This window comes from Tachysurus vachellii, chromosome 1 (genome assembly GCF_030014155.1).
Source record: "Tachysurus vachellii isolate PV-2020 chromosome 1, HZAU_Pvac_v1, whole genome shotgun sequence".
Taxonomy (NCBI): Eukaryota; Metazoa; Chordata; class Actinopteri; order Siluriformes; family Bagridae; genus Tachysurus; species Tachysurus vachellii.
In genome coordinates this window covers 21,977,121-21,990,465 of record NC_083460.1, presented here as the reverse complement: position 1 = coordinate 21,990,465, position 13,345 = coordinate 21,977,121, and the positions used below count along the sequence as shown (strand labels likewise).

Sequence of the window (13,345 nt, the reverse complement as noted above, 5' to 3'; positions counted from 1 at the left end):
AAAAACATAAGTCCTGAATTCCTGAATACCTTTTACTATGGAAAGCACTCACACTCATCACCGCTTACATGTTCTTCCGCACACACACACACTTCTCAGATGAAAAGAGGAAAACATTTGCACATTCCCATGACGACCAACCCATTGGCAGCAAAAGGTTTTAAATAAAGACACGTTTTGATAAGTTGTCCCCCGAAAGCAGACGAGCACTCATTTTAAAGCACGCTCCTGTCCATGGCAATGTTTCCTTTCAGCTGAGGTGCGAGATCTGGCACGTCCTGATCAACCAGGGCTCAGCTGAGGTTACAGATGAGGTTACTGCCAATCACCAAGCGCTCGTTTTTTATGTTTTGTTTTTTAATTCAGCACTGAACGTGAAATATTTTAGGTTTTGATTATGTAAGGGAAAAGTGAACACTGCTGCAGCACTGAGCTAAAAAGCCACGTGTGTTAGCAGTCCACTTTAAACCATGAAAACTTTGATTTGCAGCTCCATTAACTTGCATCATAGATGATTAAACAATGCACTTGTATGACTTGGTAGGAAATGAATCACAATGACAGAAAAACAAAAACAAAAACTTTTTCTTAACAGGGTTCAGTCTCACTGAACATTAGACATAGTAAAAGCGCTAAAGGAAGCACGTGCACCTGAGCGTCCTAAGTGTATAAATACTAATAAACAAACAAAAATATGGCAAGTGTTATCTAATGATTAAACACACACACAAAGCTCCTGATTCTTCAAGATGCCAGATAACGAGCACTAATTTCTGTGCCAAGGTGGTGGGCGTCTTGCGGGTGAAGCAGCATGTAAACAAGTTTTTTGTTCCCACTGTAATTTTAGTCAGTACCAGAAAACTCAAGCATCAAATATATGATTGGAAAACACTCTGATTGTTTTATGTGTTTGAGTATATTATGTAGAGAAGATATTTGAAAACAGAAACCTTCTCAAAGGCTTAGTTTAAACTCAAATATATCTTTACTTCAGTAATAAAACAATTACATAGAAAATTAAACAAACCATTACTGTGACTATTTTTTTTAATATCTTTTTTTTTTTCAGTTTAATGATTCAGAGATTTCCGATTCACTCCAGTGAGTCACTCCAGTGACGTCCGATTCACTCCAGTGAGTCACTTCAGTGACGTCCGATTCACTCCAGTGAGTCACTTCAGTGACGTCCGATTCACTCCAGTGAGTCACTTCAGTGACGTCCGATTCACTCCAGTGAGTCACTTCAGTGACGTCCGATTCACTCCAGTATTCATGTTCTGATTTTTAATTCTGTCTATACGTCCTAATTTTCTACGGTACCTTGGCAAGTGTGTTTGTGTGTGTGTGTGTGTCAGTTTGATATAATCCTGATCACTAACAATAAAAATCTTGTGTCTGCTAAACCAGATACACAACCACTCTTGAAACTTTCAGACAGCAGACTTCATAAAGGTTACACACTCAGATAGTGTGTGTGTGTGTCTGTGTGTTTGCGTGTGTGTCCTGAAGATAGCGCTTGGCATATCTGGCGGTCAAGAATGCGGGCTTTGAAGTCAAGCTTCAGAGAAGTGTGTATATAAGGGCTCGTACCCTTAGTGAACACACCTGCGTGCATGTGCACACACACACACACACACACACACACACACACACACACACACACACACACACACACACACACACACACACACACACACACACACACACACACACACACACACACACACACACACACACACACACACACACACAGAGAGAGAGAGAGAGAGAGAGAGAGATGTTGGAGGGAACGAGAGAGGGATGGCAGGCTCACGGCAGGCTGCTGTCAAATGTGTGGTGTTTGTACTGCAGCAGTGCATGCTGGGGATTATGTAAATCAGCACTGAGGGAATGATGGATAAAGAAACTGCTCGATAGACAAGAAGATGAAAGGGCCATCTTTTTTCTCCTGTGAGGTTAATAATCTCTCTTTTTCTCTCTCCTTATTTCAGAGCTCTTCAAACTGATCTCCCATTGGTTAGAACATAGGGAGCAGGGGATTATGGGTACACTGTGGGAGAATTTGGCTGGCTGGCCAATCCCACCTGCAGTGTTTTAAGAAAGAGGATTCTCTCTCTCTCTCGCTCTCTCTCTCTCTCTCTCTCTCTCTCTCTCTCTCTCTCACACACACACATATATTTAGACAGAGTCTTTTAACTCAGCAGGTGGTTGCAGAGAGTGAGTGAGTGTGTGTGCATGTGTGTGAAACACCAAACTGACTAACAGCCCTGCCTTTACAGAAATGGTGTTTCTTGAAAATAATGTCGTAAACGAAGCAGAGAGAGCAGATGAGTTGGATGTGAAAGAACACAGATTAAATTTGATCAGATCTCAGCTGAGATTAAATGTTACATGTAAATGTCTCTTACACACCAAATCACCACCTAAATGATCAGTTTAGAATGAAAAAAGTAGCCAATTTAGTACATCATTTAATACACAACATTAAACCAATTATTCTGTCTCTTGGTACCTGACAGTGATCACATCAAACCAATTAGTGACCTTGGCTCAACCACACGCGCGCACACACACACACACACTTACACACACTTTCCATAATTGTTTCAATTATCTTCTTTCAAGCTATTTTAGTACATTTGCTTATTCCCAAAGGACCCAGTTTACTGATCTGAACATATGTGTGTGTGTGTGTGTGTGTGTGTGTGTGTGTGTGTGCGCTCACTGCAGCCGTCCTCGTCACTGTGGTCTCCGCAGTCGTTGTCTCCGTCACACTGCCACTGTGCCGGGATGCAGGTGCACTCACCAAACACACTCACCGCACACGTAAAGTGATTCTTCCCACATGAACATTCCGTGCTGCCACACACACCTGTAAACGGAAACACACACACACACACACAAGGTCAGTACAAAGCATTAAACTACTCATTAGATTTTGACAACAGAAATGAGGGTGTGTGTAAGCGGAGGACGTGTCGTTTTGTATTTTGAAGCAGTGACTCAAGATCTTTTACTTCTGCTTTTCAGTCTTTACCCTGAGAGCTTGTTTCCTGCTCTGTGCATTTCACCTTTTATGGAGTTCTGTGGGCGTTGTTATGTAAATGAGCTGTCACTAACATGCTTTTAGCTTCACTTGTAATCAACGCAAACAAATGCACACACACGCACACACACGAGTACAAACAGAACCAGACCTTCTTTATTACAAGTTTTTTACAACTCTTACTTGTTACTTGTTTGTAGAGCCAGCCAGAAATTGCTCGCTTGGTTTGTGTCTTGAACAAAGATTTTCATTCCAGATCTAAAAAAGGTGGAGTGTATTTTATTCACACTCACCAATCAAAATCAGAAACATATTCGTTATTAGCTGCAGACTCGGAATTTTTAACATTACTGCTAGAGCACCAGCTACAAGTAAATGTTCTCTCTCTGAGACACACACACACACACACACAGGGGACAACAAACAGCTGGAAGTCATCCGTTCGTTCATTTTCTCAGCGAGAGCCGGCAGGAGGCAGAGCGAGTGTTCTGGAGCTACTGTGAAACATCAGCTGGGGTTTTGGGTTTCAGCCTGAACCCTTGTTACTCAGAGACTGAGCATCTGATTTCTCTCTCAAAAAAAAGTTATGAAACTAATCTGAGCAATTTCCTGCCAGAGGTTTTTTTGGGCAAAAACTTGTCCACATCTCCTGAAACCATGGCAACCAGAATAGCGTGTGCGGTGAGAGGGACGTGTGTTTAATTCCGATTTATTATTTGAACACATCTGAATACTCGACATCACTGAACATCACGACAGCACCAGCCGATCAGAACGCTCGGCTGGAACACGGCTGGACCAATAAGGAGATTAAACAAACAACCTGGCAGGAAGAACTAAGGCTTATAAGTATTTTCTTTTTTTCTCTCTGTCTCACACACACACACACACACACACACACACACACACACACACACACACAGTCCTCTCCTGCAGTGTGTTCGTGCTGCTGGGGTGTTGTTACTGCTGCTTCACTAGTGACTAAATAAACATTTAAAAGCACATTTATTGGTGTGTGTGTGTGTTTACAGCTATCTCTACATCACAGTGGTGTGAATACACCAGCAGACACCTGCAGCCTGCACCACAGACACACACATTTAACACACCATAAAAGCTTACACAATGTAGCTAACCTGACTCCTTGTGTGTGAGACCATTTGTACAGACCCCCCAACAACACAGACAGACAGCTCTATCTGTCCGGGAATTTGAAGCTGCTCCTTACTCACTGGGGAAATGAACACACACACACACACACACACACACACACACACACACACACACACACACACACACACACACTCTGCCATGTCCTTCTTTACTGGTCATTGTTTCAGAGCAACCTGTGTGGTCTTGTTTGTGTGTGTGTCGTTCGTGTTCTACCATCAACCCCCCCCCCCACCTCTCTGTAGCATTAACTATTTTTTCCATGTTATCTTACTGTCACTATGTCTCATGTCTATTTCTCTCTCTCTCTCGCTGTCTTGCTCTCTCTCACACACACTCACTCACTCTCCTTCCCAATGCAGTGTCTTTATTTATTTCATTTTTCTTGTTTACTCTGTGCCATTTTTTCTTCCTGTTATCATTTCAGCCTTTCTATGTGTTTGTCCTTCTCCTTCACTGCTCTTATTCTTCTGATGAATCCTTTGGACAGGTCAGATGTCATTGTGACCTTCAACGGGTTTCTCGGGCCTCTCGTGCTCCTCTGTGATTCACGTGTAATTGAAGAAGAGGAAAGAAGAGGAAGAAAAAATATATATAATCATTGGTCACTAACGGAGAAATCATCTATGAAATGGTCAGACCTTCGTATTCGTCCTCGTCGTGCTTCTCTTTTCCTTCAGCAGATAACAGGAAGCTGTTTCAGTGTGTGTGAGTGTACGGACACACGCATGGGATATTTAATGCTCCACAGATGAGAGAGTAATACATCCAGTGACCATCACACACACAAGGTATGAATATACTTGTTGTCAACCACCGTAACCGGGAGCGACGGTAACCACAGCGACTGAGGGGGCCTTCCACACTGAAGGCTTCCAGATGTGCTGGTTTTGGAAACTGAGAGAAGCGGACACACACACACACACAGTCCCCAAGGAGTTGCTGTCAACTGATGATGAGCCAATAATCAGCTCTAAAAAACACTGCAGTATTCCACATAAATAAGTGAGCAGCTTTACATCACACCTTTACATAAAGAGAAATAAAGTGAGATGAGAGGATTATTAATGTGTGTGGAACATGAACACCTCTGTAAAAACACCACCCAGGGTGTGTAGGATACCAGCCACGGTCATGGAGCTGGTAAAGGTGAAATATTCAACATTTTAAAAACAATTCTTGCTAGTAGAAAAAAAAATGTTAAAATAAGACCATGATCTCAGCACAAGTGTATTACATAGGCATCGGCCACAAACATCGGCCTGAAATAAAACTCTGTGCTGCAAAATAACTCAAATTTGGCGATCAGTACAATATTCCATAAAGGACGTTCTGGAGCTTTATGTTCATGGGTGAGAGAAGGGGAGGTGTTCAGCTGGTGTCTAAGAGATGTTCCTTATTTCTGCATGTATTCAGACCTCCCAGCCTTTTACTGTTCAATCATTCAATATGAAGTCACACACACACACACACACACAGGACCTCCACAGAGTCACCTGGGAGGTCTGGCCCTAATTAAGGTCTTTTGCTGTCCTCACCAGGATGTGACCACTGGCATAGAGAGCACACACACACACACACACAGACACAGACACATTCAACTCGGAGTACACATTACAGTTTTGATCCTGTGGTTTTTAGACCACCCTCATACTTCACTTTGTGCCGCATCACCGTTAAACTCGAGTATGTTTTCTGATTCGGTCGCGTTTTTAATCCTGTTCGGTTTAATCCTCAATCCTTTAGTAGTAAATATTTGTAATGTTTATCCCATAAGTAGGGAACACGCTCACTACCTGATTAGTGGATGACACGGTGAAGCTCCCTGACGTTACAGAAACACCTGTGCAGGTAAAGATTGACTTACTGTCCTTCTGCACTTTCTACTGTCTTAAAGGTCACGTCATCTTAACGTGACAGCGATCCATCCCATAATATCTACACAGAGCAGGAGCTAAACCTTTTGAACGAATAACCTCAGATGGACATTATTCATGATCTGGATGAAAGAACTTTTGGTGTCTTCTTTACACTTACGGCTCAAAACTCAGAACTCAAATCGACCAGCAGGCCACGTTAAAGTCACAGAGATCGGACTTCGTTCTGATGTTTGAAGAGGAGTCGTCCTGGACCAGACGAGATCGAAGGTGTGTATTTGTCCGTGTAAGGACAGGTGTGTGCCCTGCGACCCTGTTCTTATATCCACCTCGGTGTCATTGCTTCTGCTTACAGTCCGATCTGGTCCCCGGTCACTTGAAGAGCAGCAGCCATTCTGTCCCCCCAATGCAACCCCCAAAACAAAAACACACACACACACACGCACAGTCCAGTGTACATTTTCAACCACAATTCCCTGCACTATTGACTTATTCCTTCCTTCCCAGGACCATGCGTGTCACTTTACTCAGCGCTGAAGCTGAAACACAAGCCTGAGGAGCAGATTATCTTGGGGTCTGAAGATCCTGCCTGAGGAACCATCGCGCTTTCAAAACTTCTTTCTGCCTTGATCCAAAAATCGATGTGGGTTTTGGGCATTTTATACGAGCATGGGAGGATGTTAAAAACATACACTGGGGCTTATTTGGCTGAGGGAAAGTCATGGTTTGCTGCAGCTGCATATTAGTGCAAATAATTATAACCTGGATTAATAGCAGCGTGAGGTCCGAGTCTAACAGGAGGAAGTGATCCAGTTTTCCTCAAGTAAAACATGAGGCTTTCATTGATTCAGTGATTTCTTTTTTGGCACTTTAGCATTTGATGTGTTCGTGTTATTTGCGAGTACAATGGTAGCCACCTCACACAACCACAACACCCTCACGCTTCTGTTACTACTAGCTTCGTAGCTCCAGAGTTAACTAGAGATCAGCGGCCAAACTTGTCCTTCTGTCCAAACTTGTCCTTTTGTCCTCACTAGGTTTTCTAGTAATCAGTGTGAAAGTGAACAGACAACACACAGACAGACGCATCAGCCGGGATGAACAGATTTGCTGTGACGGAAATGAAACATAAAAACTTTAACAGAAAGAGGAAAGTATTTGAGGCGGAGATGGAGGCTAGAAATCATCCGGATGACACAATTTTGGAAAGATAGAAAAGAGGGAAAAGGGAGATTTAATGAGGATGGATGTGAAAAGAAAAAAAAATTAGATGGACCGCATTGGATGTGCAGGAACAGACATGTCTTTTCCCATCACAGTTGAGGAAGAAGGTGATCATCTACATTTGAGCTTGAAACTGAAAGAGCGGTTTATCAACTTTCCCTCTCTCATTGTCTCTTGTTGTTACTGATTGTTGATGTCTTGCTGTAAGGATATGTGTCTGCTTCTGGTCACGGTGACATCGTCGTTAAACTGATCTTCTCAGCAGCTCCTATGTTTGCTTCTCATTATTTAACCGGTGAATTTCAACGGTCTATAAATACGGGGAATGAAGTTCGTAATGCTCAGACTTCAGATCTGACTTTCCATCCTTCAGCAGTTACAGCATGAGTTGTGGTCTAGATCTTTAATGAGGATAGTGGAGTGAGGAGGACCATGAGGTGGAGGAACTAGACTGTTCTTCTTCTGAGGAGCATTAGAGGAGAGTTTGATGAGTAAATAAGTAAATCTTGAGCATTTATTTATTTCTTTTTTGCTGCATCTTATGTAACTTTTAAGGACGGTCTAAAATGATGGCAAAGTCAGCGCTTCTCCAATTCGCTCCATTACAGCTGAAGAGCATAAATCAGTTTAACGACAACTCCGCTGGGTTTCTTCACTCAGTCTCTCGGTCTGTCTCCTCCTGAGCTGCTTGGATTTGATTTGTTGTGGGTATTACTTTCCGAATGGAACCAGGCACCCAACTTTGTTCCTGCAGTGCGTGTGTGTGTGTGTGTGTATATATATATACAAGAGATCGATACACTCTTCAGTTCATGGTGGAAGGAGGAAGCGTGAGGGTCGTTTTACAGGGCACATGGTTTTTCATGAGGCAAAAAGACTCCAATAGCAGACCCAACTTTTTCTCTGTGGACTGCAGCCAGACGCTTGGGTTTCACTGGCATACCACATGCGCAAACACACACACGCAGACGCATGCACACACTGGCAGGCACGCAGCCAAGTGTTAGAAAACCCAACAAACGGTGTACAGTTCTATCAAAAATGTTACACAAACTTTTGTTCCAAGTCGCAATGCTTCCGCGTCTGAAGAGGAACAGCTTCCGTGTCTGAAGAGGAACAGTGGAGCCTAGTCGTGGCTACGCGGTGCAATGACGACGACGACAAGAAACACCTGAAGCCGACGGGGGTTCATCTGTGGTCAGCCTGTGTTTAACCTCTGAGCTGATCTTTCTACCTGAGTTCCCACAATGCACTCTCCGCTCTAGGACGAGAAGAAAGGCTTGGCATGGCGAAGGAGCGAGGAGTCACTCGTTTCCGTCTCTGCTCTCACAAAGGCACGCTTGTTCTCATGTCTCAGCTCCAACACTAAAAAAAGTTTCAGATTCCCAGTATACGGAGAGTCAGAGTCAAGAGTCTGCTCCCCATATTCAACAGGATCCCGTAGTTCTGGGTTCAGTAAACAATATTCCCATCAGGAATAGCTTCTAAAGGAGGAGATCTGACGCTACAACAGACAGAAGAAGGTGCTAGGAGTCAGCGGATTTCCGGACAGCTTTCACTTTTCAAGCTCTAGAAACCCTCAATGAGACTGGAATTGAGTTTTCGGGCTCTTTTTTTAGAGATATCTGCTCACTTCCTTACTGAAAAGAAGGCAAAAGAAGGCAAAAAAAAAAAAAAAAACCAACCTTCATTCCCTTCTTTATCGTTGGCACCGAAGCTGAAGTTGCAACTTATTTACCAGGCCTTTATGGGGAACCCAGCGGGAATCCCTCCATCGCCGTGTGAAAGCAAGAGATGAACAATAGAGCCTGCCATGCGCCTACCCCTAAACAATTCACCTCTCACTTACTCTCCTGCTCTCTCTCTTTCCATTTCACTGACCCCCAGTCAGTCCATCTCCTTCCATCTGCACTTCCACATGCACCTAAAGCAACACAAGTAAACCGAGAGAAATAAAGGAAATTGCTGGGGAGGGATATGAAACACAACACAGATTTGTGGAGGTTCTCAGGACCCGAGGTGACCCCCCAAAACCAAAACTTGTCCCAAAAAATAAAACCCCTGCAACTACCACAACCCCCCTACCCCACACACCCACCCCCAAAAAAACTAGCCCTCCCATCACTGCACAAGTCTTGGTAAGTCTACAAGGAGTCTTTCTACAAATCCAACAATATCTAAACCTCCTTATGCGAGCGCACGCTGCCTCGTCATCGCCCGAGGCTGGGGCAAAGCCTGAATAATTACAGAGCAAAAAGCAACCCTTTATAACAGAATGTTCATACCGCTGTTTTCTTTTCTGCTGGGCCGAACGAAGAACGATAAACTCAATAAGAGTCAGAAAGTGCTAATGACTCTTTGCCTTTGTATACAATTCTTTACCTTATTTACATCACAGGCATGTATGAGGGCAGGAATTCTGCAGAGCTCAAAACCTAAAGACTGTGAGAACTGTACAAACTGTTAACCCTCAGAAGACAAAAGATATGGATCTGAAGCAGATCGACAGCATCGCAACAATTCTGTCCAACAATGTAAGCAAGACGACGGCATTGCAACCTTTCACCGATACAGCTTTCATGCTACAGGACCTTTTCCCTGCGGAGTCGGACCCCAGAACCCACACGTTCTTGTAAAAATAAATGTGAGCTCTATCCGTCACGGGTCTGCCAAGAGCGGCAGGCTGTGGGGTCATTTTCTTTTTGCACTATTTTGTGTGGAGTGAAGAACAGAAGAGCGATGAGCGTGGAGGTAAAATGGAAGAAGGATTTGATGGCAAGATGCCGACAGTGAGGCCTGTCTATTCTACAAAAGGAACTGGAGGCAGAGTGCAAAGAATGGAGCTCATTTCTTACTGAAGGAACGTTAATGTGGCTGAACTGCTCGCACTAGACAAAGGTCAGACGCGGTTTTGGTCAAATGTGATCGGAGAAAAGCGAATAATATATTGTAGTATATTTGCCTGCATCTAGAAAAGAAAAAGAATAGAGCAAATCCAACAGCATAACGGAGAAACCTGATGGATGATGTTCATTCAGGTCGTCATGGTGACGCAAGATATTTCTTTCGTTAATTAAATTGAGAAAAGCTGTCCCGAATTCTCTTGTCCTAGTTTGTTTTATTCTTTTTTCAAAACACATATTTACATATGTATATAGATCCAGTGCTGAAACTTCATTAATTCCCCAAATCCCTCATTCTTTATCTGCATCTTGTCATTATTGATGGATCAAGTCTTCCACCTCAGCCAAGCGTAAAGACTTTGTGACAAACAGCAGAGCTGATGTTCGCTGTGACGGCCACTTCCTGCTGGGCGGGTATTGTGCATCCTTACACTCAAACAAGAGTGCAATAAAAAAAAGAGAACGAGAGAGAGAGAGAGACAGAGAGAGAGAGTGTTGAAAGAAGCCCCCTCTGTAAAGTTCCCACCGTATTTCACCTGTCAGGAAGTTGCACAACATGGAGGGGAAAAATGGTTTCCAGCTCAATGGTGGCTGCAGGTTGACGTCACCTCCTGCTAGGACACAGACCCGACAGCTATTGTCTTCCTTTAAGAGATGCATTGTATCGTCCCTGTGCCTTGTCTCTACTGGACTGCTTTCATGTCAGAAAAACCTGACAAATGTTCTCAAGTGTGCAAGAGAAGCAGACACACAAGAGCTGAGCAAAAACCTAGCAATGATGTACTCTTGGCCTCCTGTCAATCAGGAGGACACCAGGCAGATCACACGCATCTGTGAGCTCATGTATGTGAAAGAGGGCAGACAGCGCTTTCCTCCCAGTGTGTGTGAGGACACATGAAAAATTACACAGTGGTCTGCTTTTGTCCTCCATACAAGCGCCTTTATCAGTTGTTGAAAACCGATAAATGAAACAGTTACATTTCATAAATGTAATGAATCAGGAGTACAATAAGGACGAGTACTTTTGAGCAATTATTGTTATAGTGGTGGGATTCATAAAAAATAAGATGTTTTTTTAAAGTGTGCGAGTTTCTTGGTTTCAGAGAACAGGTTCTAACTGAATTCATTCTGAATTGAAGGTGAAAAAAAAAACCCTCTGCTTCCCTGCATGATGTAGAAGCTCCACAGGAACGAGTGCAGTCAGTTTGACTTACCGCAACGCATCCACACCAGAGCAACCGCAGTTGCTCCAATTTTACGCAGAATGCAAAGTGTTTCTCACAGATGAGCCCTCGTATTAATGAGAACCAGAGCAGAAGGCTCTGTGCTAATGGTTCAGACACTTCAAAAGCTTCAAATCTGCAGTTGAGCATCCTAGAATCTCCCCAAGCCTTCCCTGACTTCCTAAAACGTTGAGACTTCTTCAGACCATCTTAGAATTGTTCTATTCCAGCTCTTTTCCTCGTGCAGCATCTCAAGCACTTTCTCTGCAACTCTGGAGAGCTTCCACACAGCCAAAATTTCTGCAACCTTCTCCTTTCATGTTCTGCAACATGACACTGCAGCTCTCTGAAGCTTCTCCTAAACTTTCAATACGAATCCTGATCTTCTCCTAAGCTTGTGTTCTTCTGTAGGACATCTCCAAAGTCAGAGAGGACAACACAAAATCATGTTCTTATGATAAAATTTCCTTAGTGAACGTTCCCAGCTCTGCTCTTGACAAGGGATGAGGGATGTGGGATGAGTCGTGTCAATCCAAGGAAGAGAGAGAGAAAAGCGAGATGGATTTGCACCTGAAAATGTCATGGCTAACAGAGAGTGAAATTAGAAGTGAGCCAGGCTCATTCTCCACAAAGATTAAACACAACTTTGGGGGGTTTCCCAAACAAACAAAAAAAAACCCCATCGCATTCAACTACGTGTGTTTCGGACCACTCATAATGTAATTCATTGGGAGTGATGGTAAAGATTTTTGCAAATGTAAAAATCCACTTCAAGCTGAAACTCATTAATACCTCAGTGTCTGGGAAATGAAATCCTCACCTTCTTCACCTCACATGTCTCCAGAGTTAATGGGATCTGTTCTGCTTCACCTTAAAGCATGTGTGTAACACTGGAGATGCTACAACACTGGAGACTCTTTTTAGAAAACGTCTCCATGTTAGCTAACCTGAGAATGTGAGGATTTGCACCTTCGCTGTTAAAAATCGTATCTAAATAAAAACAATATACAAGAAAAATCAAAAACCTTTTCAACATAGTAGACAACAGAGATGGTTGGGAAACTAACACCAAATAATGAATCCCACCGAGTGTGTGACTGATAGATTAGTAATCAGAAATAAGGTTTGGAAAAGCAAGCTGAAGAGCCGCATTTATAGCGTTCTTAAAGAGTCTCATTGGAACAGTTTGCCAAAGAAACCACGAGCCTCGTCCTCCCATGGGCCGTCGCACCGAGAGCACGCTTCAAACAAATCCACAAAAACACACAGAGCGATGAAGGGATGGAGAGAGCGAGGGAGGGATGGATTGAGGGAGGGAGCAAGGGAGGAGGTTCTGCTGTACCCTAGTGGCTCTATTGTACTGTACGTGTGTATATGCTGCGTTTCCTAAGTAAGCGTTTGGATGTGATTAATTAGGCAGTTATTAGCACACTGCAGCTCGAACAGCTCGCCCCCTCCATTCTCTCCCCATGGCCTTCTCCTCTTACTGCCTCAAAGGCCCAATTTGCTTGTTCCAGCAGGGATTAGAGGGTGGAGTTTAAAGAAGGGGGATGAAATCCATCTAACAGTGAGAGGGCCCCTTCGCTCAAGGGTCTTTAATTACCGTCGGATCCTTCTCGACCCACAGCACCCCCAACACCACACCCTCCCCAGATACCCCCCACCACCACCCCTTCCCCTTTGTGATGATGAACTTGAGACATAGTTGGCTCTCACCAGCATTTGTTCACACTACTAGCAGGAGCTACTTTTCCATCACATTCCAGTACGTCAAGTTTCCAAAAAACCGGAAAAGTGTCAACTGGTGAAACAAAACAGCCATATTTTAGACGTCATCATGACCAGACCCCTCTCTCTCTCTCTCTCTCACACACACACACACAAAGGATGGACCACACAACC

General features: G+C 43.7%; 1 protein-coding gene across 2 annotated transcripts in view; it reads right to left on the bottom strand.

Moving 5' to 3' along the window:
* Positions 1-13,345, bottom strand: part of lrp4 (low density lipoprotein receptor-related protein 4) — a 68,274-nt gene that overhangs the window by 35,539 nt on the left and 19,390 nt on the right. For both annotated transcript variants that reach the window (XM_060877239.1, XM_060877244.1), the window contains exon 2: positions 2,726-2,872. In XM_060877239.1, the coding sequence (XP_060733222.1) occupies positions 2,726-2,872 (147 nt within the window). The remainder of the gene's footprint in view (positions 1-2,725; positions 2,873-13,345) is intronic.